Consider the following 24,466-nt stretch of genomic DNA (forward strand, 5'->3'; position numbering starts at 1 on the left):
TCCTCATCCCCAAAACGGCTGTATACTTTCCACCTGCCGAGCTGTTATGAATGTCGTGATGTCTCTGTGAAAACTCTGTGAGTTGGTTGCTTTTTCCATTTTATAAACGGAAGTCCAGAGGTTGGCCTGAGGCTTTGGTCAAGAGTAAATGTGTGAGGCAGACCTACCTCACCCGATGGGCCTAACTCCTTCCTGCCAGCCTGGCTTGCTTCTGGGTGTCTATGGTGGCTGCTGATTTGTTCTGCCTTGGGCACAATTATTCTTTTTCTTTGACATCTGAAAGACTTCCTTAAAAAAAAAATCTAGACATAGATATATAATACCATTAATAGTCATTATCTCTGCGTGGTGAAATTTTGAATGTTTTTTGTTTTCAAACTTTATAATCCTGAATTTTATGAAAAGAGCATTTATTACTCTTTATAACCAGAAATGTAATGACACTCATTTTTAAACACCAGTGATTACACCTTTCTCCTTCCATGCACTATAGATGGACATTTAATATAATTTTGCTTTTGCTTCCTAATTTTCTTCATCACATTAATGGAAATCCTTAAAAGCAGAACTATTGGTGCTTATTTTGCTTACATATGATCTTAGCCACAAAGACAAGAAGAAGTGATTTTGCTTAAAGCTCAAAGAACCCTTCTGCCTCAGTAGGAGAGATGTATGCTGTGGCATCATGGCCTCAGAGAAAGCAGGTTCTCTTCTTCCCTCACCTCCCCCCTTTACACAGTCTAACCACTGAGGTACACGCTATGCTTGGCAAGATGAACGAAAATCTGAAGCCGGGCGTGGTGGCACACGCTTGTAATCCCAGCATTCGGGAGGCTGAGACCGGAGGATCGCAGTTCGCCGACAGCCTCAGCTACTCAGTGAAGCCCTCCGCAACTTAGTGAGACCCTGTTCAAAATAGGGGAGGGAGTATAGCTCGGAGGTCAAGTGCCCCTGGGTTCCATCCCCAGACCCGCAAAAAAGAAAAGAAAAGAAAACCTGAAATATTCAGAAAGCACTAGAGATTTGAGGGTATCTTTTTTATAAGGATAAGAAAGGAAGAATGAAAAGGTAGTGTTGGGAGCCTCCTTATCACTAATGTTTTTCTCATACACAAAGACCTGTCAGTCCCCTTCCCTCTGCTGTTACTGAGCCATGGGCATGTGTCCATAGCTTCTCAGTTCTTTACTAATAAATTGGAAATACTTTGTTAGATTGGACTGGGGGAGGGGGCTATAAAATAATGCCCTTAGGAAATTAAAATATTTCCAGACTGTGGAAGAAGGTGTTAAAGAATAATCTTCCAAAGAAACACAGCAGAAAAGAAGCACAATCTTTTAATTCCCCCATTAAACTAATTTCTGCTTCTCTATAGTTTTGAAGTGGGCTGCTTTAAAATCGTAGGCTTCTAGCCAGATGTGGTGGCACACACTTATAATTCCAGTACTTGGGAGGCTCACAGGTTTGTGGCCAGTCTCGCAGTATCATGAGCCCCTCTGCAACTTAGTGAGACCCTGTTTCAAAATAAAACAAAAAGCCGGGCGTGGTGACTCTTGCTTGTCATCCCAGCATTCGGGAGGCTGAGACCAGAGGACAGTGGTTTGCCGACAGCCTCAGCTACTTAGCAAGGCCCTTTGCAACTCAGTGAGACCCTGTTTCAAAAAAATAAAAAGACTAAAAAATAGAGCTTAAAGACTAAAAAGACTAAAAATGTAGCACAGAAGTACAATGTCCTTGGGTTCCATCCCCAGTACCGCAAAATATAATAATAATAAAATAAATAAATAAAACATAAAAATAGGACTGGTTGTGTAGCTCAGAGGTATAATGCCCCTGATTTCAATCCTCAATATCACACACACACACACACACACACACACACACACACACACACACACACTTGTAGGCTTTTGATTGAAAGTGACCCAATATCTCTGTATAAAGATGTAACAATGCTTAATAAAGAATATTTTATTGCCACTATATAATCTAGTCCAAACTCATACACACCCTTTGGCAGAAGAACATTATGGGGGGGAAAAAACTTTCCCCTAGCTCTGTGCCCATCACCTTTTGCTTTGCAAAGCTTGGTTGTTTCACTCTGCCCAGGCTCATCTCTGTGTGCCCTGCCTCTAGGCACAGCATCAGGACCCAGAGCATCCCCTGACTATGCCACTGCAATACAGGAAAGGCACCAACTCCCCATCAGGCTTCTAGAGGACCTGTGAGTGATTTACTAGGGTGTCAAAATGGTATCCAGGGCCCCGAAGCAGTTAAATTTGCTTGATACAAGTACTCGCCAGAAATAACTTCCTCATTCCCGGGAGATGGCCCTGAAGTTCCAAGTGTAAGCACCCTGTGCAAGGATCCCAAATCCTAAGAACTGAGATTTGGAGAACAAATTTAGACATTACTTGAAAAATTAGTCAACTTTGGTATTTTTTGACAAAATCTGCCAAATGAGAAACCATGTTACTCTGACAGAGCATCTATAAGTGGGCCTTTAGATATTAGAGTTGTGAAGGATTTTAGTGGCCATCTGTGATAAACTTCATTGTAAAGATAAGCATTTATTTTATTTCAAGCATGTTGGCAAATAGAGCTGTTTAAGAGCTAGAATTTTATGGCTGATTTCTGAAGTTGTCTAGCTTGGCTCCTGTTAGGAATATGATTAAAGTGTCATATTCTGACAAAAGATACAGAATATAAGGTAGAAAAATTTTAATTAGGTATTTCTAGTGATGTTGCTGTTGGTACCCTGAGAGTTGTTTTTACAATTTTTTAATATATATTATAGTTGGAATAGCCCGCACTGTCGAATAGGAATATAATGGGAGCCACACATGTAATTTGAAATTTTCTGGTAGCTGCACTTTAAAAAGTAAAAATAAATAAATGAATTTATTTATAATAATTTTTTTTGCCAGGCATGGTGGCACATGCTTTTGATCCCAGTACTTGTGAGGCTGACACAGGACAATCACAGGTTTGAGATCAGCCTCAGCAACTTAGCAGGCTTCTTAGCCACCTAGCAGGACCCTGTTTCAAAGCAAAAAATAAGAAGGGATGGCAGTATATCTCAGAGGTAGAATGATCCTGGATTAATCACCAGTACCCCCCCACACACACACATTAGCTAATATAACCAAAAGAATAGGATTTAAATATATGATCAATATAAAAAATACTGAGATGCTTTTTATTTTATTTTTCTTACTTATACTTCAACACATTTCAGTTTCAACTAGTCTCATTTCAAATGAATGAGAGCACATGTGTCTGGTTAATCAAGATTTCCAAATTTATTTTTACTAATTTTTACTAAATTTTTACTAATTTTTACTAAGTAATTTTAAAAAAAATTACTTAGTGACCTCCTGGAAATCTACCTTCTTTAAATGAGTAAATAGAAAATTTAATTGACAAATTTGTGTTCTTTTATATATCTATATTTCTTTCCAGCATACCTGGGGAGATGGGGGGGGCTCGTCCACTTTGGGAATCTATGGCTAGTGGCTGCCATATAGATGACCACATATTTAGAATATATTCATTTAAATTCTCAAATATTATAAAAGCGAGTATATTAAAATAGAATAAAGGTGAGCTGGACATGGTGGCACACGCTTGTAATCCCTGTGCTTGGGAGGCTGAGACAGGAGGATCGCACAAGTTCGAAGCCAGCCTCAGCTACTTAGTGAGGCTCTCAGCAACTTAGTGAGACCCTATTTCCAAATAAAGTATCAAATAGGTCTGGGAGAGTAGCCCAAAGGTAGAAAGCCTCTGGGTTCCACCCCCAGTACCACGACCAAAAAAAAAAAGAAAAAAAAAAAAAGAATAACGGTGTTTTACAAAGAGTTCTTAATGCTTTAGATAATTAGAGAGAGGAAAATAGATGGAAATTACTTAAATGGGCCAATAAAGTAAAATAACTATCATAATATCATGACATCCTGCATTTTTATTGTTGGAAAATATTTCTCACATATTAGTAATTGTAAGGGGTGGGGGGAAACTAGAACATAACCCATTCTCGTTCCACTTAACAACAGGCAAGTTTTCTGTCAACTGATGTGTATGCCACTCTGATTCTTGTGGATTACAGGGACACAGGTTCTAGCCATGAGTCTAAGAGCTTAAGAGAAAGATACAATCCTCTAGAGTTGAATCATTATGGCAGAAACTGTTGGGAAAGGTACGAGAGAGTGATATTGGTGGTCTGAATGTTTTGTGCCAGCAAAAAGACAAAACACAAAAGTTCTGAATCATCCACCCTGGATGGGTTCCATATAGAGGCATTTGGGACAGGAATCTTTTCTATGAAATTTTCTCACTTCCTGAAACTTTGCATGGAAAAAATCTACGTCTTAATTTCATTAAGTCTACTTAGCTTAAAGTTTTAGAAAAACAGCAGAGTCTGTCTATATTCATATAGTTTGTATTTAATCATGAATCCCAGTGTGCCTGCCCTTATTATAAAGTTACCTTTAGTAGAAAAATAGAACTGTAGAATATGGAAAGAGTAGAAAACTCAATTTTCTTCATTGGGAAAACATTTTCTTTTCTTCTTGTTTTACTTTTATCCACTTATTTGGTACTTTCTTTCTAATACTTTTTTAATTTAATTTTTTCTAACATATATTGTTTGTACATATTAATGGACTTCCTTGTGACATTTCAGCACAGGCATCGAGTGTGCACCGACTGAGTTCAACACAGCCTCCCCTCCATGTTTTCCAGCCTTCTCTGATCACTCCCCATCCAGCTCAACATTTGTTTGACTTTACGTACGTGAAATAACATGCGGGACTTGCCCGTGCTAGGTCCGTTTTACTTAGCATGATGTCCCCAGTTCCATCCATTTTGCTGCAAATGATAGGATTTCAGTCTTCTTTATGAGTGAATAAAGTTACATTGCGTGCATGTTCCACTTTTACTTTATTCATTCATGCATCCAGGAGTGTTGCAATAATCGCGGGCAGGCCGGTGTCCCTTGTGTATGCTGATTTCATTTTCTTTGGATAGATTATGAGTGGTAGGAATAACTGGATCACACAGTAGATCCCATTTTTAGTTTTTTTTTTTAGGAACTTCCATATTATTCTCTAAACCATGTTATTCTCTAAACCATATTATTCTCTAAACCATTTTATTCTCTAAAACATTATATTCCCACCACTTATGTGCAAGGGGTTCCTTTTGTCCACATCCTCATCAACATTGCTGTTATTGTTGGTGGTGGAGTTTGATAGTAGCCATTTTAACTAGGGTAATATTATAGCTCACATTTTGATTGGCATTTCCCTGGTGGCTAATGATATTTTATTATTATTATTATTAATTAGTTTGTTATTTTTATTTCTTCTTTTGAGAAGTGTCTATTTTTTGGTCATTTTAAAATTAGATTATTGAGGTATTTTTTAAAGTTTTTTAAAAATATTTTATTGGTACATTGTAATTATAAATCATACTGAGATATAGAATGAACATTTTCCAAAAAGTTGCAAAGTAACATTTCAGTTTGTAAAACCAAGAAGCCCTTTAAATGCATTTTGTTTTTTACCATACTGAGGGTGGAACCCAGGGGCATTCAACCTGAGAGCTATACTCTCAGGCCTATTTTTTTTTATTCTGTATTTTGAAACAGGGTCTCACTGAGCTGAGTTGCAAAGGACCTCACTAAATAGCGGAGGCTGTCCGTGAACCGTGATCCTCCTGTCTCAGCCTCCCAAATGTTAGGATTACAAGCATGTGCCACCACGTCCGGCAGTAAGTACATTTTTAAGATGTCTTGAAGTATACAAGTTTCAAGATGGAAAAGTGAGGAAAATTATGAATTTTAGAGTAGCAGTTCTGTGCCTAAAAAATGTTTTGAGATAATATCGTTGTTGTTTGTTTAATATTAACAGTTCCATTCTCCCGCCTCTGTTACAGAAGCCTTAATGAGTTCATCTGAATTTCTTGCTTGCCCCCCTTCTTGACTAGATTTCTAAGAGATCTCTCTTTTTTTTTTTTTTTTTTTTTTTTTTTTGCACCCAGGAATTAAATAGCTTTAATTACTTGGATCTGTACAGACTTGCTGACCTCTTTAACCTCACTTTGTTGGAGAAAGCAGTGGTCGATTTCTTAGTGAAACACCTCTCTGAACTCCTGAAGAGCCGCCCAGAAGATGTTCTAACACTCCCTTACTGCCTGCTTCAGGAGGTCCTGAAGAGCGACCGCCTCACCTCCCTGAGCGAGGAGCAGATCTGGCAGGTAAGGGTGCTGGATCCCCCGCTGGTGTGGAGTAGGGGTGATGTGATTAGAGGGTAAAGCACTGGGGGTGTTTGCAACTGAGACAGGAGCATCGCAGGTTAGAGGTCAGTCCGTGATGTGTTTCAAAATAAAAAATAAAAGTGGGTAGGAGTGTTCCTCAGAGGTAGAACTCCCATGGGATCAATTCCCAGTACCAAAAGAAGATGGAGAAAGAGGGGAGAGAGGTAAAGGATTGGGGAATAACAACTGTTATTTTATCCGGTTTTATCCTCAATGGAGTTGAGGGCTTCGAAACCCTGTTTCCTGTTGAGCCAGTAGTTGGAGAAGACCAGCTCTGAGGCTCGCAGACCTTAGCCAATGATGCAGCTGAGCTCAGGGCCCTGCAGGTGAGAGTCCTCAGAGCCTCAGAGGCCGCCAGCCACTCTAGCCTGGCCACATCAGAAAAAGCCAAAGGACATTTTCTCTCTGAAAATAAGCACGTTTCTTAAACTGAACACGAAAAGAATGGATTGTAAAGTGCTACGCATGCATATTCAAGACCAGTGCAACTGGCATGGATTCTGAGTTTTCCTGTAAATAATTCAGAAATGCTTCTTTATTGCCATCGAGCATCGAGAGCAGCTTTCGGACCTCATATGAAATGCAGCTCCTCCTGCACTGCAGTGGGGCTCATCGCCTCCCGGCTCCTGGCCTTTTTTTGTTTCCGTCCCGGGCCCTGCCTTTTTGCCTGCATTAACATTATTTTCACACGGTGTCACTACTTTGTCTTTGGGTTGGGGATGTTTTCTATTTTGAAGCCGATTATTCAATTTAAATCCTCATCTTATGATTGCCAGTGACTATTCTTGAATAATCTCCCTGGTGTCTATAAGAAATAGCCAGCCATGTCCCCTCCTCTGATACCTTCCATCTCAGTCTTGTAGCACTGGCTACTAGGGAGCCTTCCGTCACGATGTCATGACCATCCATCCGGAAAGAAGCTATGTGCAGAACACCGAGGGATATTTGAAGTGCTTTCTTGGCAGATGAAACAGTAAATTTCTGATATCTTATCAAATATATTCAAAATGAGTATTTTAATTCAGTCACATGTAGCTGTTAATCATCCAGCATCTGACTCTACCAATGAATATTTTTCCCTTCCTTTGCATTCCTTTAATGAGCATTTTCCCTTTTCATCATTGAAACTAACAAGAAATGCAATGCACTGGATATAGTGGTGTGCTCCTGTAATCCCAGTACTTGGGAGGCTGAGACAGGAGAATCACAGGTTTGAGGCTTGCCTCAGCAATGTAGCAATACCCGCAGCAACTTAGTGAGAATCTGTTCCAAAGTAAAAAATAAAACAGGACATAGCTTAGAGGTAGAACACCCCCCCTAGGTACCAACACACACACACACACACACACACACACACACACACACACACACACACACACACTTACAGTTCCTGGGTCCCAGGCTGACTGTGACTTTAGTTGCTCAACATCATAATAGGCCTAAGAATGGCCATCACCACACCCACTGCCCACTTTCCAGATGGATAACAGAAGGCCTTAGTGCCTGGCTCAAGATCAGAGCCATCTCACCATTCTACACTCTCTTGATTTAAAGAAAGAATCAAACTTTTTCTGTCTCATGAATATTTCTGGGGAAAAATGTTGGTAAGGATGTGATTTTGGTAGAGGCTTCAATGTTCTGCAACTCTCCCCTGGGACATAAATCATCTGAATTTACTTTGGTCCATCAAAGTGGGAAATAGCCAGAATTTCTTCACTTCCCAAGGGGGAAATAAAAACTTGGGATGAGTTCCTCATTTAATCTCTCCTAACTGAATTGTGATCTGAGGCCAGCCATCTTTGTGGTGTCCGTCTCTTATTGTGGCGCTGCGGAAGGCACTGCGGGGACTGACTTGGGGATGGGCAGATGTCTGAGTGTCAAGAAAATTCCATACTGTCCACTTAAGAGTGATCATAATTGCCTCTCTAAAGGTTACTAATATTATAATGTAGAATTTTAAACACTGGTTTTTGCTGCAGGCAATAGTTATTTCTTAGACCTGGTCCTCAAGAAAGATTTAAAAGACTCCCATACATATTATCAATTTAGGCATTCAGCAGGCAATAAGAAACTGTTTTTGCTTTATCTTAGTAACTAAGTAATTCCCTCATACTCAACTCAATAGAGGAAAATCAAATCAGACCAGCTATATTGCCTCAAGTATAGTTAAGTTCATCATTTTTGCTGAGGTTATACTAGTAATGCAATATACCATGGAAGAATCTAATATTCAGCCCAGGGTGCAGATTGGGTATGCCAGAGGATTAGTGTCAGGGTGCTTTACAGAAGTGAAACTTGATGGACAGGCTGGAGACAGATCTACAGAATCTCATTAAATTGCTGAATTGTTCATTACGAAACGTTCTCACTGTAATAAAGTGCTCATTGACTTTGACAAATCCCTATCCCATGTCTTAAAGAAGAACCGTGAAGCCAGGGGTGTTGGGGAGGAGAAAGGAAATTGCCACAAAGTAGGACAGGTAATAGAAAAGCAAGTGGAAAGGTAGTGTGGTGTTTGATTAGTATGTGACACCGGTAGCTTAGGTGAGCGCGCCGTGAACACGTGCGCACATTTACCCAGGTGGCAGTTCCGATGTGTACTGATCATGTAAACTGGGACAATCTCTTTTTTGGTGAAAGGCCTAATTTTCATTATTTACCACATTTCACACTGTCTGGCTCTGAAGACCTGTCATAAGAACCTTCAAATTATCCTCACTGAATAAACTTTTTTTTTTTACCTTTCCCTGCTGGTCTTTCCCCTGTCCTTCTCTTTGACAGATAGGCTATAGGCTGCAGTAACCATTCTGTGAATCTGTGAAGTGCCCCAAGCTTAGGCCTCCTTATCTGGTATTGTTTGTTTGTTTGTTTGTTTATTGCATTTGACTTTTTTAGCTTCAAGTCTTTTTTCTCACAGAGGGTTTCTTGGTCCTTCCCGGGTAAGTTCTCCCTCCTTCCCACAGCCTGACACCACGCAGTCTGTTAGTTCATGGCTCTGTATTCACTCCCGCCACACTCACACCTTAGATGGATGAGAATGTAGAAGTCCTCTAAAAATATATTGTCATTCTTTCAATTCAGCTTAACAGTTTGGGTTTGTGTTTCAAGGCCAGTGATTTCTTACCTTCCAGATGCCAAACTAATTATTGGTTTCAAAGAAAGAGGAGACTAAAACTGAGCAAATCTAGCTGAGCATGGGGTTGCACATAATCTGTAACCCCAGTACTTGGGAGGCTGAGACAGGAGAATGGCAGGTTTGAGGCCAGTATCAGTAACTTAGCCAGGCCCACAGCAACTTAGTGAGATCCTGTTTTAAAATAAAAAAAATACAAAAGGGAATATATCTCAGAGATAAAATAACCCTGGGTTCAATCCTCAGTATCATAATAAATAAATAAATAAATAAATAAATAAATAAATAAATAAGGCTGGGGGATGTAGTGCAGAGATAGAACCTCCTTGAGTTCAGTTCCCAGTAATAAGCTGAAGAGGAGGGATGGGGCATGAGGTCGCTCACATTAGTAACTAGGCAAATCTCTGGCAGTTTAATTTTGATTTTAGGTTTTAGCTCTAATTTAGAAATTTGTTTTAATAGCATCCTGTTACATATCTTGGGTTAGATTCAACATGCAATTGTACACTATTGAGATAGGCTCTTGCCATAAGTGGTTGGGTGATAGGAGAAATGAATAGATCCTGGACAAAGGGTATATGACTTTTTGTTATAAGGTGAACTGGTTCTGAAAATCTAATGTAATGGTGATGGATGATTACACTGAACACCTTGGATATATACAATTCCAATTTGTTAATTAAATAGTTTTAATGGGTTTTGGCAGTGTTGGGATTGAATCCTGGAGCATTCTGCCTCTGAAATAGTTTTAAATAAATAAATAAGCCAAAACATGGCAACTCATCATTAGGGAAAAAAAAAAACTTAGAATGAAATAATGAAATAATTCCACACCACTCCCACACACACTCTACCTGTTCCACTTTCACAGGAAGTGCTACTATTCTTGGTTTGCTTCTCAGGAAAGTCTAGCCCTGCCTCTTCAACCTCAGATTCTCCTTCAGCAGACTGAGAGGGAGATTACTGCAGCCTATGGGAGTATAGTTTATAGAAAAAGCCCGTAAAGCACATAAGTTACTAGACAAACAAAAACATAGGGAGAAGGTGTGGCTGTCCATGCATTAGTAATGGTTAAGAACCTACAAAGTGCCCTGAACCATGCTTGAGTAAAGGGCAGAGGACAGGTTTGCTAACTGCACTCTTCTCTCCAGACCTCAGCCCAAAGGAGTGAGATCCTTATGATTTTAAAAGACTAAAACCCAGAGCAGTGCTATCCTAGTACTTGTAGGCTGAGACAGGAGGAGTACAAGTTCTAGGCCAGCATATGTTAACTTAGCAAATCTCTGCTTCAAAACAATAAATAAAGCTAGGTGTGGTGGCACACGCTTGTAATCCCAGCATTTGGGAGGCTGAGACAGGAGGATCTGGGTTCACAACCAACCTCAGCTACTTAGTAAGATCCTTTGAAGCTCAGTGAGACATTGTTTTAAAATAAAAAAAATAGGGCTGGAGGTATAGTTCGGAGGTAGGATGCCCCTCGGTACCATCCCCAGTACCACACGCACAAAAAAATCAATCAATAAACAAACAAACAAACAAACAAACAAATGAATGAATATGGCTGAGCATAGCCAAGTACAGTGGTGCATGCCTATAATCTCAGTACTTGGGAGGCTGAGACAGAAGGAACTTGGGTTCATAGGTAGCCTCACCAACTTAGCTAGGCCCTCCACAACTTAGTGAGACTCTGTTTCAAAATAAAACAGGGCTAAGGGTATAACTCTGAGGTAGAATGCCCTTGGGTTCAAATCCCATTACCACAAAAAATGAGGGGGATAGGGTGTAGATCAGAGGTAGAATATCTCTGGGTTCAATACCTAATACACACACACACACACACACACACACACACACACACACCACTACACACAAACCCTGACTAATACAACTATCTTAATTTTTAGCTCATCTCTGAAATTGAAACAAAAAGGATATTTTAGAGTGGATAATTTGTGGGAATAAAAGTGAATATTTCCTGAGTATCTATTATGTGGTAGGCATAGTATAAGAAACCTAAAAGCTTTACAAAAAATGTCCAATATTGTATTTATTTTACTTTCATCCCTGAATGTGGAAAAGTTTTATTTTCCTTTAATTATTAATTTCCTTTTTTAACTTTTAGTGAGGAAGACATTATTTTGTAAGGACAGTACTTATCTTCCTTGATTAACCTTGGGATCTTATCAATGTTTATCTCATTATTAACCTTGGGCTTGAGAGTACCTTCTTATATTTTGAGCCTAACTTTGCCTAGATTTATGTGAATAGTAAGACCAAACAATTCACTTGTCGCATGAATGGTGTCAAACAGGGTCAGACTTTAGCAGAATCGTCTTTATCCTACTTATGTTCCATTTTGTATGGCAAAAGGGAATCGTGTAATCTGTTTGGGGTCACGAAGGGTAACCCTATTTCCATTTGTCTTCAGTTATATGATTCCTAAGATACAGGTTGTTTCTATAAAGGTTACATTTCATACTGCTGTAGTATTCTCTTGCATTTCATAAAAAATTAAAACAATAATGTAGAGTTTTTATACTATGATGCATTGAATGGGTAATAAAATGCCTTGCTATTCTATTTAAAGCTGTATTTATTCTAGAAAGAGTGGTATAGAAAATGAGTTTGGCCTTTTAAAGGCTATAGTATTTCTTATATTTTTGTTGAGAATTTGCTTTCATAAATTAAACTGTTAATAACAAGTCCACCTTATATTTCTAGAGACATAAGTCACACATTGTTTAGAGAGATCAACAACCTCCTGTGTGGTAGTTTTTCACAAGATCCTCCTGGGCTTTCATCTGTAAATCACAAAATCATCTGGGTAATAGTTTGATTTAATTATATCCTCAAAAGGAATCCCAGAAGAACCCACCCCAAAAAGCTACTTTCCTTTTATAGTTGGAGAGCAGAAGATACTAGAAATGCACTCAGCTTTCATCTTTTATCTCTTAGATGATAAACTGACCTTAATCTACTGCTGCTCTGGGAGAAGCAAGGATTTCACACAAGGCTATGTATCCGACAATACTATCATAACACTACATCACATTTTGAGAATTCGTCTGCATTTAATACTGCTTTTTTTCTCCAGTGGTACACATGGGGGAAACTGAGATAAGAAAGCCAGAAACGAGCAAGGCTGGAATGAAGTCTTGAGCTAATCCACTTTGGTTCACTGTTTCTAAATTCACTTGAGTCGTGGACACAAAGATGCATCAAATTCATCCTGTGGCTCTAAAGGAAACTATGAGGTGTTTGGTTGGCCTCTCTGCTGGGATAATGCCCACAGATTGGGAGCCTGGGGGCCACTGCCTGCCTGCACACCTGTCATCTTGCTAACTCTAATTCTCTGTTCCATGATTGTGCCTTATTCATTCTTTCATATATTTCAAATAGTTGCCGAGTACCTGCTCTGCTCTACCATGTCTTACTGAGTCTGGCATGGCAGGGGCACTGGCCGTCAGTAATAGAAAGGACCAGAGGCCCTGCTTCCATCCATCTGGCAGAGTCTAATGTGGACCTTTCTGTCTGTTCCCTCCCACTACACCTGATTTTCTCCCACTGAGGACTGGCTTGTGCCAAACAGTGTAATGACATTTTTGCTAATTTGGGGCATGCTGAAATGATATGGGTAAATGGAAAATGAAATTCTTTTGTTTGGATGCTTCCACACCACCCGTGTCCCCTGGGCATTTCTTTGGCCCCTCATTCATGGCTAACCCTGTTCACGTACATACCCTCTAACCAGCTTCAGACCTTTGCCAATCGTGTGGTTTGGTTCGATTCAAAGATACTAGACTGTGGATGTTTAATTAATGAAAAGGTTCTGTGAAGCCAGGCAAGAGGGCGCACACCTTTCATCCCAGCCTCATTAGGAGGCTGAGACAGGGGCATTGAAGCTTTGAGGCCAGCCTAAGCAATTTAGCAAGACACCCAGTAACTTAGTGAGACCCTGTTTCAAAATAAAAAATAAAATACGTCTGGGGTGTGCCTCAGAGATAGACCCCCCTCCACCCAGTTTTAATACCCAGTTATACACACACACATACAAACACACACTTCTGTAAGTGATGTCCACAACTTTTTTTTTTTTTTTTTTTGCCATATTGGGGCATTCTTCCTCCAAGTTACCCCCAGAGCCCTAGTTTTTATTCTTGATTTTGATACAGGGTCTGACTGAGTTGCAAGGAGCCTAACTAAGTAGCTGAGGTTGTCCTTGAACCTCTATCCTCCTGTCTTAGCCTCCCAAATGCTGGGATTACAAGCATGCGCCACCATGCCTGGCTCCACAACTTTTAATTCATGGACCTTGGTAACTAGCAATGCAACAAAATACTGTGGCCTGAAATCTCTTCTCTCTAAATAAAATTGTATATTTCTACCCTCAATTCTGTCAATCCTGTTTCATATAGGCAGTGTAGTATCCTTACTATATATTTTTTTCAGATAGGCACTTTCAGTGGCTCTTCATGCCTCCTCTTCCTCCTCCTCCTCCTCCTCCTCCTCCTCTTCCTCCTCCTCCTCCTTCTTCTCCTCCTTCTTCTTCTCTCTCTCTCTCTCTGGAATTATTTACTACCTTAAACTAATCAAATTTGTACAGCTTGCCAATTATCTTTCTGAAACTCGTTATATATAGTTCCTCCCAGCTACATTCAGTCTTTTCTACAAACGTGATGGGGATATCTGTATTCTCTTATTGTGTTAGTGGGCAGAACGGTGTCTACCTTGCCTCCCAAATCACACTGCCTAGAGGATATTTTCTCTCCTAAGGCCCCCCAGCTGGACACTAAGGAACACTGCCATTTTGGGGCTTGGTGCTGGAAGCTGCCAGAGTGTGTATCTAGGCATTCCTCCTGATCTACATGCAGCTAATTCCTCGGTGAGGATTCATCCCGAGTGGCTTGACTAGTGGTTTTGCTGCTGTTTTTCTGGGCTGGATGCCTTTGTAAGACACATGACACCTGCGTTTCAGAGGGACTTTGCTCCGGCTAATCCTCAGCACTGAGCTGTGTGTTGTCAAGTAGCTGCGAGGGGCAGTGATTATCAGAAATTACAGGAGACCCAACTTGTATTCAGGTGCTGCTGTTCCCATGAGTTAATAGTTTCTTTTTCTTTTTAAAGAATGAGCACAAGAGAACAAGGTGATTTATGAGATATGACATATTTATGTTCTCTGCTTCTAATTTTCATTGTGATTCATGTTGTTTCCAGACTGATATTTTTGTTGTCGCTGCTGTGAGAAGGAGAAGGATGACTGGAGAATATTACTTATGCATTGGTGGCCTGCAGTAATATTGCTGTTACCTGGGTTATCAGGGATTTAAAAATAAAACCCAACCATAAGCTATATATGAGGTGGAAACCCTGAGGCTAGGCACAGAAGTCCATCAATAAAGCCAACAATAATAATTCTTTGCAAGCCTAGAGAGCTTCATATTTTAAAACATTTTTATGCCTATTTCATTTGGGTCTCTCGTCAGCCTTATTAAGGTTGATGAGGAAAGTTTTATCCGGATTTTAACTAATGAGAAAACCAGAGCTTGCAAAGTGACTCTGCTCACACTGTACATTTTAAGGGGGGGGGGTCTCACTGTGTTCTCCTGAAATACACAAAACCCCTAAATAAATAGAACCTCATAGTATCTTCTATATCAGAGATTTTTATAAGTTAACCTATGAGTGAGCCAGTAGTGCAAATTCCCTAATAAATCACCAGTTTTTATTTTTGCCTATTTTCAGCTTTGTGGAAAGCTGCAAAAATAGATCCAATAACAGTAGTACAGAGAAGTGTTGCCGAGGGTCTTTTGTGATCACAGACCAGAAGATTGGGGCTCCGGATGGGTTGATAAAGAAGAATGGATAGGGAATCTTGACAGAGGGGGGAACCAGCATTCATTCCTTCAGAGTACAAAATGGTGGAGTGTAAAACAGGAAAAGAAGACTGATAAGGGAGAATCGCTTTTAAATCCTATCAAGAGATTTAAATCAGTGTAAAAGAGAACCAGGGCCATTATTTCTGCTGCAAAGATACAGACTGTGTGGGAGAAAGTCTGCAGGCTGTTATCCCTACCTGGAGCTAGAAAGTGGAGGTGGGGGAAGGGAAATGATTAATCATTGCATCTTCACTTTATGCCCAATATATTGAAAACTTAGAAATTTATGCAGCTGAAATTGACAGTTGGATAATAGCTTAGATATGGGGTTTAAGAGAAATATTAATTTATTGACATTGATAAATGTTAGTCTTTTTCCAATACAAATTAACTCGTGGGTCCGTGCCTTGCAATACAAGGGCATCAAGTGAACACGGAGTTCATGCTAGTTGGCTGGGTCAGACCATGGAGGTTTTCTGCTCTGGGCATTCTAAGGGAGAAGATCTAAGCTTCTTTGCAGAGTGGCCCAACGGCTCTCGAATTATTTACGTTCAAAAACTATGTCTAGGGAGAACTCAACACTTATTGTTGAATACGATATTCATACAAACTGCTGCTCTAACTCTGCCTCCAAGACTTTTATTACAAGTGAAAATAAAGAACATCTGCATTCAACATCCCTGGAAAACAGCTGTTCTAAGATACTAATTGGGGCCATGTTCACAGATAAAAATGGTCCTCAGACTTTTATTGTGCCTTCTCTATGATGATGCCCTACTCCCTCATCGGTTCACCTCCTTTGCCTTATGTTGGGTAGCACATAGAAGGACTGAGCTGATTCTAACATTCTCATAGAGAATACATAACAAAGAAGATAAAACCTTTTTTAAAACAAATCTTAATGTGTTCTCAAGATAGTTATCAAAGATTCCTAACATCGTTCCCTTCAGTTTATAGAAAGTATTACAGTTCAACATTGGCAAGTGACACATATATTACTTGTGCTCTAAGGACAGAAGCTAAAAAGAGCCCTGAATGCACACACCTTCTTTATGTGTGCTCATGTTGATGAGAAATACTCACACTCTATCTCCTCTGGCCACACAAGGAAATCAGGTAATTAAAGGAGTGATGGATGGTGTGCTAAAGTTTAAACGTTTTAGGAAGACCTATCTTATTAACACTTTAAAACAAGTGAGCATAATATCATTAATTTTGATTAATTCATTTGCTCTTAATATAGCTTTTAATTTGTAATTCTATGTGAATTACAATGTAATTTGGCATTAATTATACTAAATTGACTTTAAGCCAGCCAATCACAATGGGAAATTACTCACAGTTGAAAGTAAAACTCAAACTCCATCCAGAAGGGATGATGCTTAGTGAAGAGGCAAATGCACTTAGGGCCCCTTGCAATGGCTGTGAGATTGACACTGGATCTGAGGACTATAAGGGACTCCTTATTCTGCCCACTGATGGGACTATATACTCTTTATAAACCCCATATATATCCAATATAAATCCAATAAAGAGTGAATAAAGCCCCATATAAATCCAATAAAGGGTAAATAAAATAAACAAAGGGATTGATTCATCAACTTTGCCAGCTCCTCTGAAGAAGACATTTGCTCTTCTCGTCTCATAAGATATAGCCCGTGGACAAGGACCATGTTGTGCTTAAGAATGATTAATTCCACACTCCTAGAATTCTGGGAGTTAGAAGAGGGTCTTGTCCATATTGGCCTGCCTTTCATCTTTGGGCTTTGTGAACCAACCAGGAAATCCCGTTTTAAATCTTATGTGAAGCCAGTATCCTGAAGTTACCCCAATTTGACCTATATACAAACTGTCTTCTGGGCAGAAGGAAGGTTGGCTTAAAAAGGCAACCTCACATTGAGAGAATGAAGTCCCCAAGAGATGATGGAGTCTGTATCAATGATAAAACTTTCTGGAGTTGCCTGTGAGCACAAAGAAGTGGCGTGGCCTGCCAAGGAGGCTGAGCACTTGAGAAAATATGGAAAGCAAGAATGGATATGGAAAATACATGTGTTTGAATACTTTGACAGGCATCTTCTCTGGATATTGTCTAAAAAAAACCTGACTTTTTTTAAGATATTATAGAAAGTCATAAGACAGACTTGGAAATATTCTACTTGAATTTTTCTATCTACTTATATAGGACTATGTGAGTTTTGTACATATTAGGTACATTTGTGATAAGTAATTGATCCATGCATGAAGTCAAACTCTCAGAAAACAAATTTTGCAGACTACTGCATGAAAAAATTAAAAAAATTTTTTAATAACCCCTTTTTTACTTTGATAAGTACATGCCCTTGTCTCATAATTTCAGCACACAATATAGCAAATAAAGCAGCCTAAGTTTTATGTAAAATTTTCAGTCAAGTAATTAAAACCTACCCTAAATCCTGAGCTAGCAGCCACTGTCTCCTCTGCTTTATACTGATGCCGATAATAGTCCCAAAAGACACAGTCCAGAGTTCCATAATCCAAACACCGAAATCCAGAAAGATCAAAATCTCTAAAGTCTACACACATACACACATACACACACACACACACACACACATACACACACACACACACACACACTAATCTCTACAGCTGAAAGGCTTTTCTTTGTTGGATAGCACTGATATAAATCATAAAACTCTCATGATTGACTAGTTGATCTCAAAATTAAAGAAGAAAATAGATATTAGGATCTTACATTTGCTACTCAAAATATATATTCTAATAATCACTAAATTTTTCTAAGGATGTTAATATCTACACTTGTTCATAAAAGCATCTATGTAAATGTAACATTATACAGCTCTAATTTTGTCTAAATCGTTTTGGTGTCAAATCTTTAGCCTGCCCATCATAGAATTTTAATCCTTTTCTCCAGATACTCTTTTTGATATCAGCATTGGGCTGGTGGGTTCCAGTTCCTCCCTTCCCTTGTAGCTTCAAGGTTTGGTGGTTATTTGTTTTTTTGTTTGTTTGTTTGTTTGTTGTTGTTTGTTGTTTGTGGTACTGGAGGAGCATTCTATCTGTGAACTACATCCCCAGCCCTCTTATTTTTTAGTTTGAAACAGTCTCACTAAGTTGTGGAGAGACACACTAAGTTGCTGAGCCTGGGCACCAACCTGAGATCCTCCTGTGTCAGCCTCCATACCCTGGAATTTCAGACGTGTGTCACCATGCCTGGCTTAGCTTAGGTTCTTAACCAAAATCAATTCCTGTTTGATGCATACCCTGTGATGAATGAACTCCTTTGAGCCCCTAAAGTTCTTACAGTCCCACAGTAGGGATTTGGGGCAGAGGAACTAAGCAGTGGGCTTGGGAGAATATATTCCCAGGGTAATCCTGTCCTGAGTTTTATCTTCTTATTATTTAGAATGGCAGCCGAATATAAACGGGTCTGCTAATCAAACAGCACTGAGAGGTTAGGTCATTGGAAGCCTTTTTAGTCATTTTGTGCTTTTCAAGAGTGAATTTGTTAGAATTATGCTGAATACCCACTTAAAGCCTCAGCTGATAACCCTACCTGTGTTTTATAACTCTGCACTGTCAGAACTCATAATAAGTCAAACATTCTTTCAGTGGTGCTCATAAGGGAGGGAAAAAGCCCCCACAAATTTAAGAGTAATTTCAGATTGTAAATGAAAAGGAGAGGCACGACTGTTCATTTGCACCAATCATGCCTTCCTTTCATCTGCTCTGATTAGGCCTGGTGCCGTTTCATCAGACTTCTCCATCACCGAGCTGTCACTCCAGCCGTCTGTTGATTGAAAACAATCAAGGCTCTGATGGCACAATTATTCTGACCCTTTAACTAGAGGCTGCTGTGATAATGAAAGGTTGATTATGATAGTTTGTGCCTCTTTCAGTTTGCCAAGAAGGTTAATTTGGGCATCAGACGGATGTTTAATGGGCGCTTGCTGGCTACACTGAGGTAAATGAGAACGTGCAGTCTTGGATATTGCACGGATATAGTTTGGCTGTCAATCATTGTCATTTGGAGTTTGTGCCTCACACTCTGGAAATCACATTTTATTTTTTCCTTGGGATTTAATTTATTCTGTGCCCCGAGGAAGTTCTTTCACTCGGTGACCTTCACAGCAGCTTTCTCTGCCTTTTTTTTTTCTTCTTCTTTTTTTCAAATGGAGCTCAAAGGCACAACACATCTAGAAGAGCATTTTTCTTTCATTTTCACTTAAAAATGGAAACTTTAAAAATCCATCCTTATCACTGCCTTCCAAGAGAGCAAATGTTTCCATTCCGATTGGGCGGTGGGGAAGTAGGCGCGACAGGGATACTTGGGCCAGTTTGCTAAAGCAGTAGCTCACAGTTCTGCACTGTTTCTTATACTAACCAGCAAATGCAATAAATTCAAAACGGGCACATGCGTGGAACTTACATCCCTCTCCCCAGCCTGTTTCACAAAGGTTTGTCGGATTCCCACTTCCAAGCCTAGCATCTGACTCCTTTTCCTTCCTTTGCTGGGAAGCCTGGGAGGAGGGGCTGAAGCAGGAAGGCAGGTATCTGTCTGTAGAAGTATTAAGATTATTAAATGTTGCAAATTTCAATTTGTATAAATCTATTGCCTAATCTTATAACTATTTGAAGTATAGAAGAAAAACAACCTAGACATCTGAAAATGCCAGTGTTTACAAGGTGCAGCTCCCATTGCAATAAGTTTTGTATATTTTTTTTTTACCCATAGCTTTTAAAAAGGAAAATGGAGGAAAAGGAAAAAATGAAGAAAAATGCTTATTCTGTCTGCGAGCTGTGCATGGTGGTCTCCTACATTAGGCATCTGACAGCTAGAATCATTGTTTTGCTTCCTGCTTCTGTTTTTTTTTTTCCTCCAATTCAGCCGCATATTTTTATTTAGACTTGGACATTTTTTCTCATGTGTCAGTTGTAAAACAATTAAGTCTATAGATGTGAAAATGACAGTGCCACCACGATTATAATTTTACTTCGAGTGTTCTGTTTTTACATTATTTATTAATTGCTTTTCTCAAAAAGCATTTTGTTTTTGAATAGTAAAGAAAGTCATTAGATGATAATTCGGTCTCACCTGAAGAGGCTCAAAAAGCGAATCCAGCCACTGAATCCAGCTACTGTCTTAATGCGACCCTTATTTAAGCAACAGTGCTGTTTAAAATGCTTATTTAAAAATAAGCGAGAATAAGTTTGCACATGTAGCTGGTCTCACCAGATTATTCACCACACTAGACCACAAAGGATTATTTTTGCTTAGATCTGTGGACAACATGGATGAAAATAACCCTCAGGGATGCTTCATAAAATTATTGATTTGTTCTGTCTTACTATTAAGCAATAAAATATAAAAAGATAATTAGGAGGAAAAACATGCCAATCAAATCAACCAACAGATTTTGGTATTTAGGAAGGTAGCATGAGGTTTCATTTTAATATTACCTTGTGGTATCTGTGACAGTGAGTGATTTAACTTTATAGATCTGCTATGTTTGCAAATTCATGGGACTTGAGCAAAGGCCATCTGTTCTTAATGGAAATAGCACTCATGATTTCAAATTGATATTAGTTCAAGCCTGACTGGGTTCTGATCTCCCCAACCTGTGTACTTTTAATGCAGAAGTGTGGGAAACTCCTACGGGGGATCTCTGAAACTGGCTTAGCTGATGAAGACTGTGCCCTCTCCACAGTGATGTTCCCTTCAGATGGTCCCACCAAGCATCTCACCTTCATTGCCCAGCCTGGTACTGTACTTGATCTGCTTCCAGGGCTCTGTCTGGTTATTGGGCCAAGCTTCTTCCTCTTCAATCCCAACTTTCTAATTCCTCTTGCTCTTCCTGCTAACCTTACAAAGAATGTCTCAGATCTGCAGTTTCCCCAGATTGGATGCCTGTGTTTTCTCATGTAGCAAACACTTGTGGACTACCCACCAGGACTGAAACACGATCCTCCTCTTACCTACCCTACAGACTAGCTTTTGGTATAGCCACTGTCTTCTACTCTTTCATTACAACTTCCTCTTCCCTTGCACACTTTCCAAGACTGGCCACTAGTCCTCCCCTCAGAGCCATCTCTCCCTACCCTGGCCCCCTTGCATGAAAGCTACATGCTGGGCTCTGTGGGTCACTTCTTCTACCCAAACTAAACCATTTATCATTTTCTCTGCCATCTTAGTACTTACATGTTTGATTTCTCTTTTGAAACTCATCAGTGTTTGCTTTTTTTTTTAATGATGCATTCATACACCAAGCCCCTTTATATGACCAGTGTTGCTGCCTTTCCCTCCCTCCCTCCCTCCCTCCCTTCCTTCCTTCCTTCCTTCCTTCCTTCCTTCCTTCCTTCCTTCCTTCCTCTGCTGGAGATAGAACCCAGGACTTTAGCATATGCTAGGAAAGTGCTCCACCACTGAGCTATACCTTCAGACCTATATAATGAATGGTTTATTATATTACCTCTTCTCTGAGAATTGTATTTGGGTAAAAAAAATAGTCTCTGATAATTGTGGTGAAAGTGTATCATTTTAGATAAGGATCTTATGTTGTGTATTGTATTCAAAGGTGTTGCAAAGTGGAAAAAGAGGATTCACTCCAAGTTTATACTATGGTAAAATGGAGCTAGTGAGTAGAGTATAAAATATGGAGTGTGTGTGTGTGTGTGTGTGTGTGTGTGTGTGTGTGTGTGTGTGTTACTGGGGATTGAACGATTGAACCCAGGGGCAGTCTACCTCTGAGCAACAGCCCCAGCCCCTTTTTTAGATTTTTTTTTAAATTTGGAAACAAGGTCTTTCTAGGTTGCTGAGAGTCTTGCTAAGTTGCTGAGGCTGATTTTGAACCTGTGATCTTCCTGTCTCACCCTCCCTAGTTACCAGGATTAGAGGTTTGTGCCACCATGCCTGTCAAAATAACATCAGTAGCCAGACTGAAATTCCCATGGTGAAAGTGATCGTTTAGGTGGTATTCCTTTGCAGCCATCAACAGGATAGACCAGTTCCTCTTTCCTTACCAGCTGGCATGGCGCCTGCTCTATCCATATTCAGTCCCCTTGATAGTGAAGTCTGGCCGCCGAACATGTTTAGGCCTGTGCTTCAGCTGACATTTTCCTCACTCTGATCTCGGTGCTTCCTACCACTCAATGCTGAAAGTGACCTTTGAGGATATTTTCTTTTTATTTGGAGACTTACCTGCAGTTTAGGCACTTCCTGATCTCCTAAATTCACCAAAGTACCACTTATTAGAATGACTTGACTATTCTCTATGTCAGCAATCTGGGGCAGCTGTTTGAGCCCGTGAGGTCCTTTTGGTCATACAATTAAAGGTTTAATTTCAGGTGGGGAACACACATGCCAGTGCACTTACTATTGGCTCATTATTCATGAATCAAACACAGAGAAATACTGAAAGGGTTGATGCTCTCGGGGTGCTTTAGGGCATGTTTACAAATTAAATAGGTTTTTAAATAATAAAATTTATAAATGTGCCAGCAACACTTGAAACACCAATGAAAGGACAATATAAAAGGACAGTTCCTGCATGTGAAGCTCTGTCTACAAAAAAAAACGGAAACGTTTAGACTTGTAAGATTACATCTCTGCTCCAAATTCTATGAGTATATTTTCCAGGAACACTTTAAAATACTTAAGACTGCTTGGCGTGGTCACACACACTTGTAATCCCAGTACTTGAGAAGCTGAGACAGGAAGATGATAGGTTTGTGGTCAGCCTTAAATACTTAGTGAAGGCTCTATTTTAAAATAAAGAATTAAAAAATAGGGCCAGGGGTGTAGCTCAGAGGTAGAATGCCTCTGAGTTCAGTGTCTAGTACCATGAATAATAAATAAATAAATAAATAAATAAATAAATACTTAAGATCAAGAATAAACCTTCAGAGTTTTTATTTTTACAAGAGATAATACACTATTTTTACAAGAGATGCTATTTTACTAGAGATACTTACAAATGATATTATCTGTTAGTTTGGATATTAAAATATGACAAAGTTGCTTCCAGGGAGAAAAAGACTATGGTATAATCCAATTCTCTGCACATGAGTCTGTGTGGGCCTATACTTACACACACACACACACACACACACACACACACACACACACACACGTATATTTTTCTGAAAAGAGATTTATAAGAAGTACTTGTGTTATAGAAGCCTATATCTTAAATACTTGATGCAGTGTTTAGTTTTGGTTACCTCTTCCATCTCTAGATTGAAATATTTTTGGTGTATCTTTTTAGGTGATATATATCCTAGTGGTAGGAGAGGTTCTTTCTTGAACTCATTTATTTCACAGATGAGAAGCCAAATGACTGTTCCAATGTCAACCATCTCCACATGCTGTTCTTTTTAATTAGTGTTTCAAAGATCAGTTCAAATGGGTAGCCAATTCTCATAGGTAGAGAAGATAACAGGATATTAAACTTATCTCTTTTTCTTTCTTTATTTTTCCCTTCATATTAATATAAGCTTACCTTTAAAAAAAAAAAACAAACCCTTTCATGTTACAAGCTAGAACAATTCAGGCCACTTTTTATTTTTCCTCCTAAATATCCGGGACTTAAATGTGGCCAGCCTTAGGGAGGTTTGCATTTTGCTTCCTCTCATCCTGTGTCTTTATCCTCCTCTGTGGATAAGAGACATGCTCAGTATCTAGGGCTTTTGTTTTTGGAGTCCTGCAGTATTATAAACATGATTATCAGATACAAATTCTTGCCAAAAGATGAAAATAAGAATATCAATCTCCAAACTTCAGAAATTTTAAATGAACAAGAGAATATGTGTTATTATCACATCTGCTAAGCTGAATATTCTTTTTAAAAATTTGTCAGTTTTTTCCCCCGACGGTATATGACGTGGAGCCTCATCATATTTGATTCCACTGAAGTACATTTCTTAGAGGAAAAAATAGCCTATGTGTCTTAGATATGTCTGTAGTCAGCTATAATGGTTAATGTGCAGCCTCCCTTGAAAAATCTGTTTTACAAGCAAAATGTTGACACAATTTTAATTATAGCACTCGAGTGAACACTGTTATAATTTTTAATATTCCTCCATGGTAACATTCTCATTGTTCTGGTAGGAAATGCTCCGATCCCCACTCCCTAGTTTCTGGTGCTTT

General features: G+C 39.3%; 1 protein-coding gene across 8 annotated transcripts in view; it reads left to right on the forward strand.

Annotated features, from left to right (window-relative positions):
• The window catches only part of KLHL32 (kelch like family member 32), a gene marked incomplete at both ends in the record, with an annotated part of 159,244 nt that overhangs the window by 97,251 nt on the left and 37,527 nt on the right, over positions 1–24,466 (forward strand). For 6 of the 8 annotated variants that reach the window (XM_080700372.1, XM_080700377.1, XM_080700373.1 and 3 more), the window contains one exon: positions 6,037–6,252. The exons of the other annotated variants lie outside the window; for them this stretch is intronic. In XM_080700372.1, coding sequence (XP_080556498.1) covers positions 6,037–6,252 — 216 coding nt within the window. The remainder of the gene's footprint in view (positions 1–6,036; positions 6,253–24,466) is intronic. 8 annotated transcript variants of the gene reach the window in all.

The sequence above is a fragment of the Muscardinus avellanarius genome, assembly GCF_963383645.1.
Source record: "Muscardinus avellanarius genome assembly, chromosome: 8".
NCBI classification, from domain to species: domain Eukaryota; kingdom Metazoa; phylum Chordata; class Mammalia; order Rodentia; family Gliridae; genus Muscardinus; species Muscardinus avellanarius.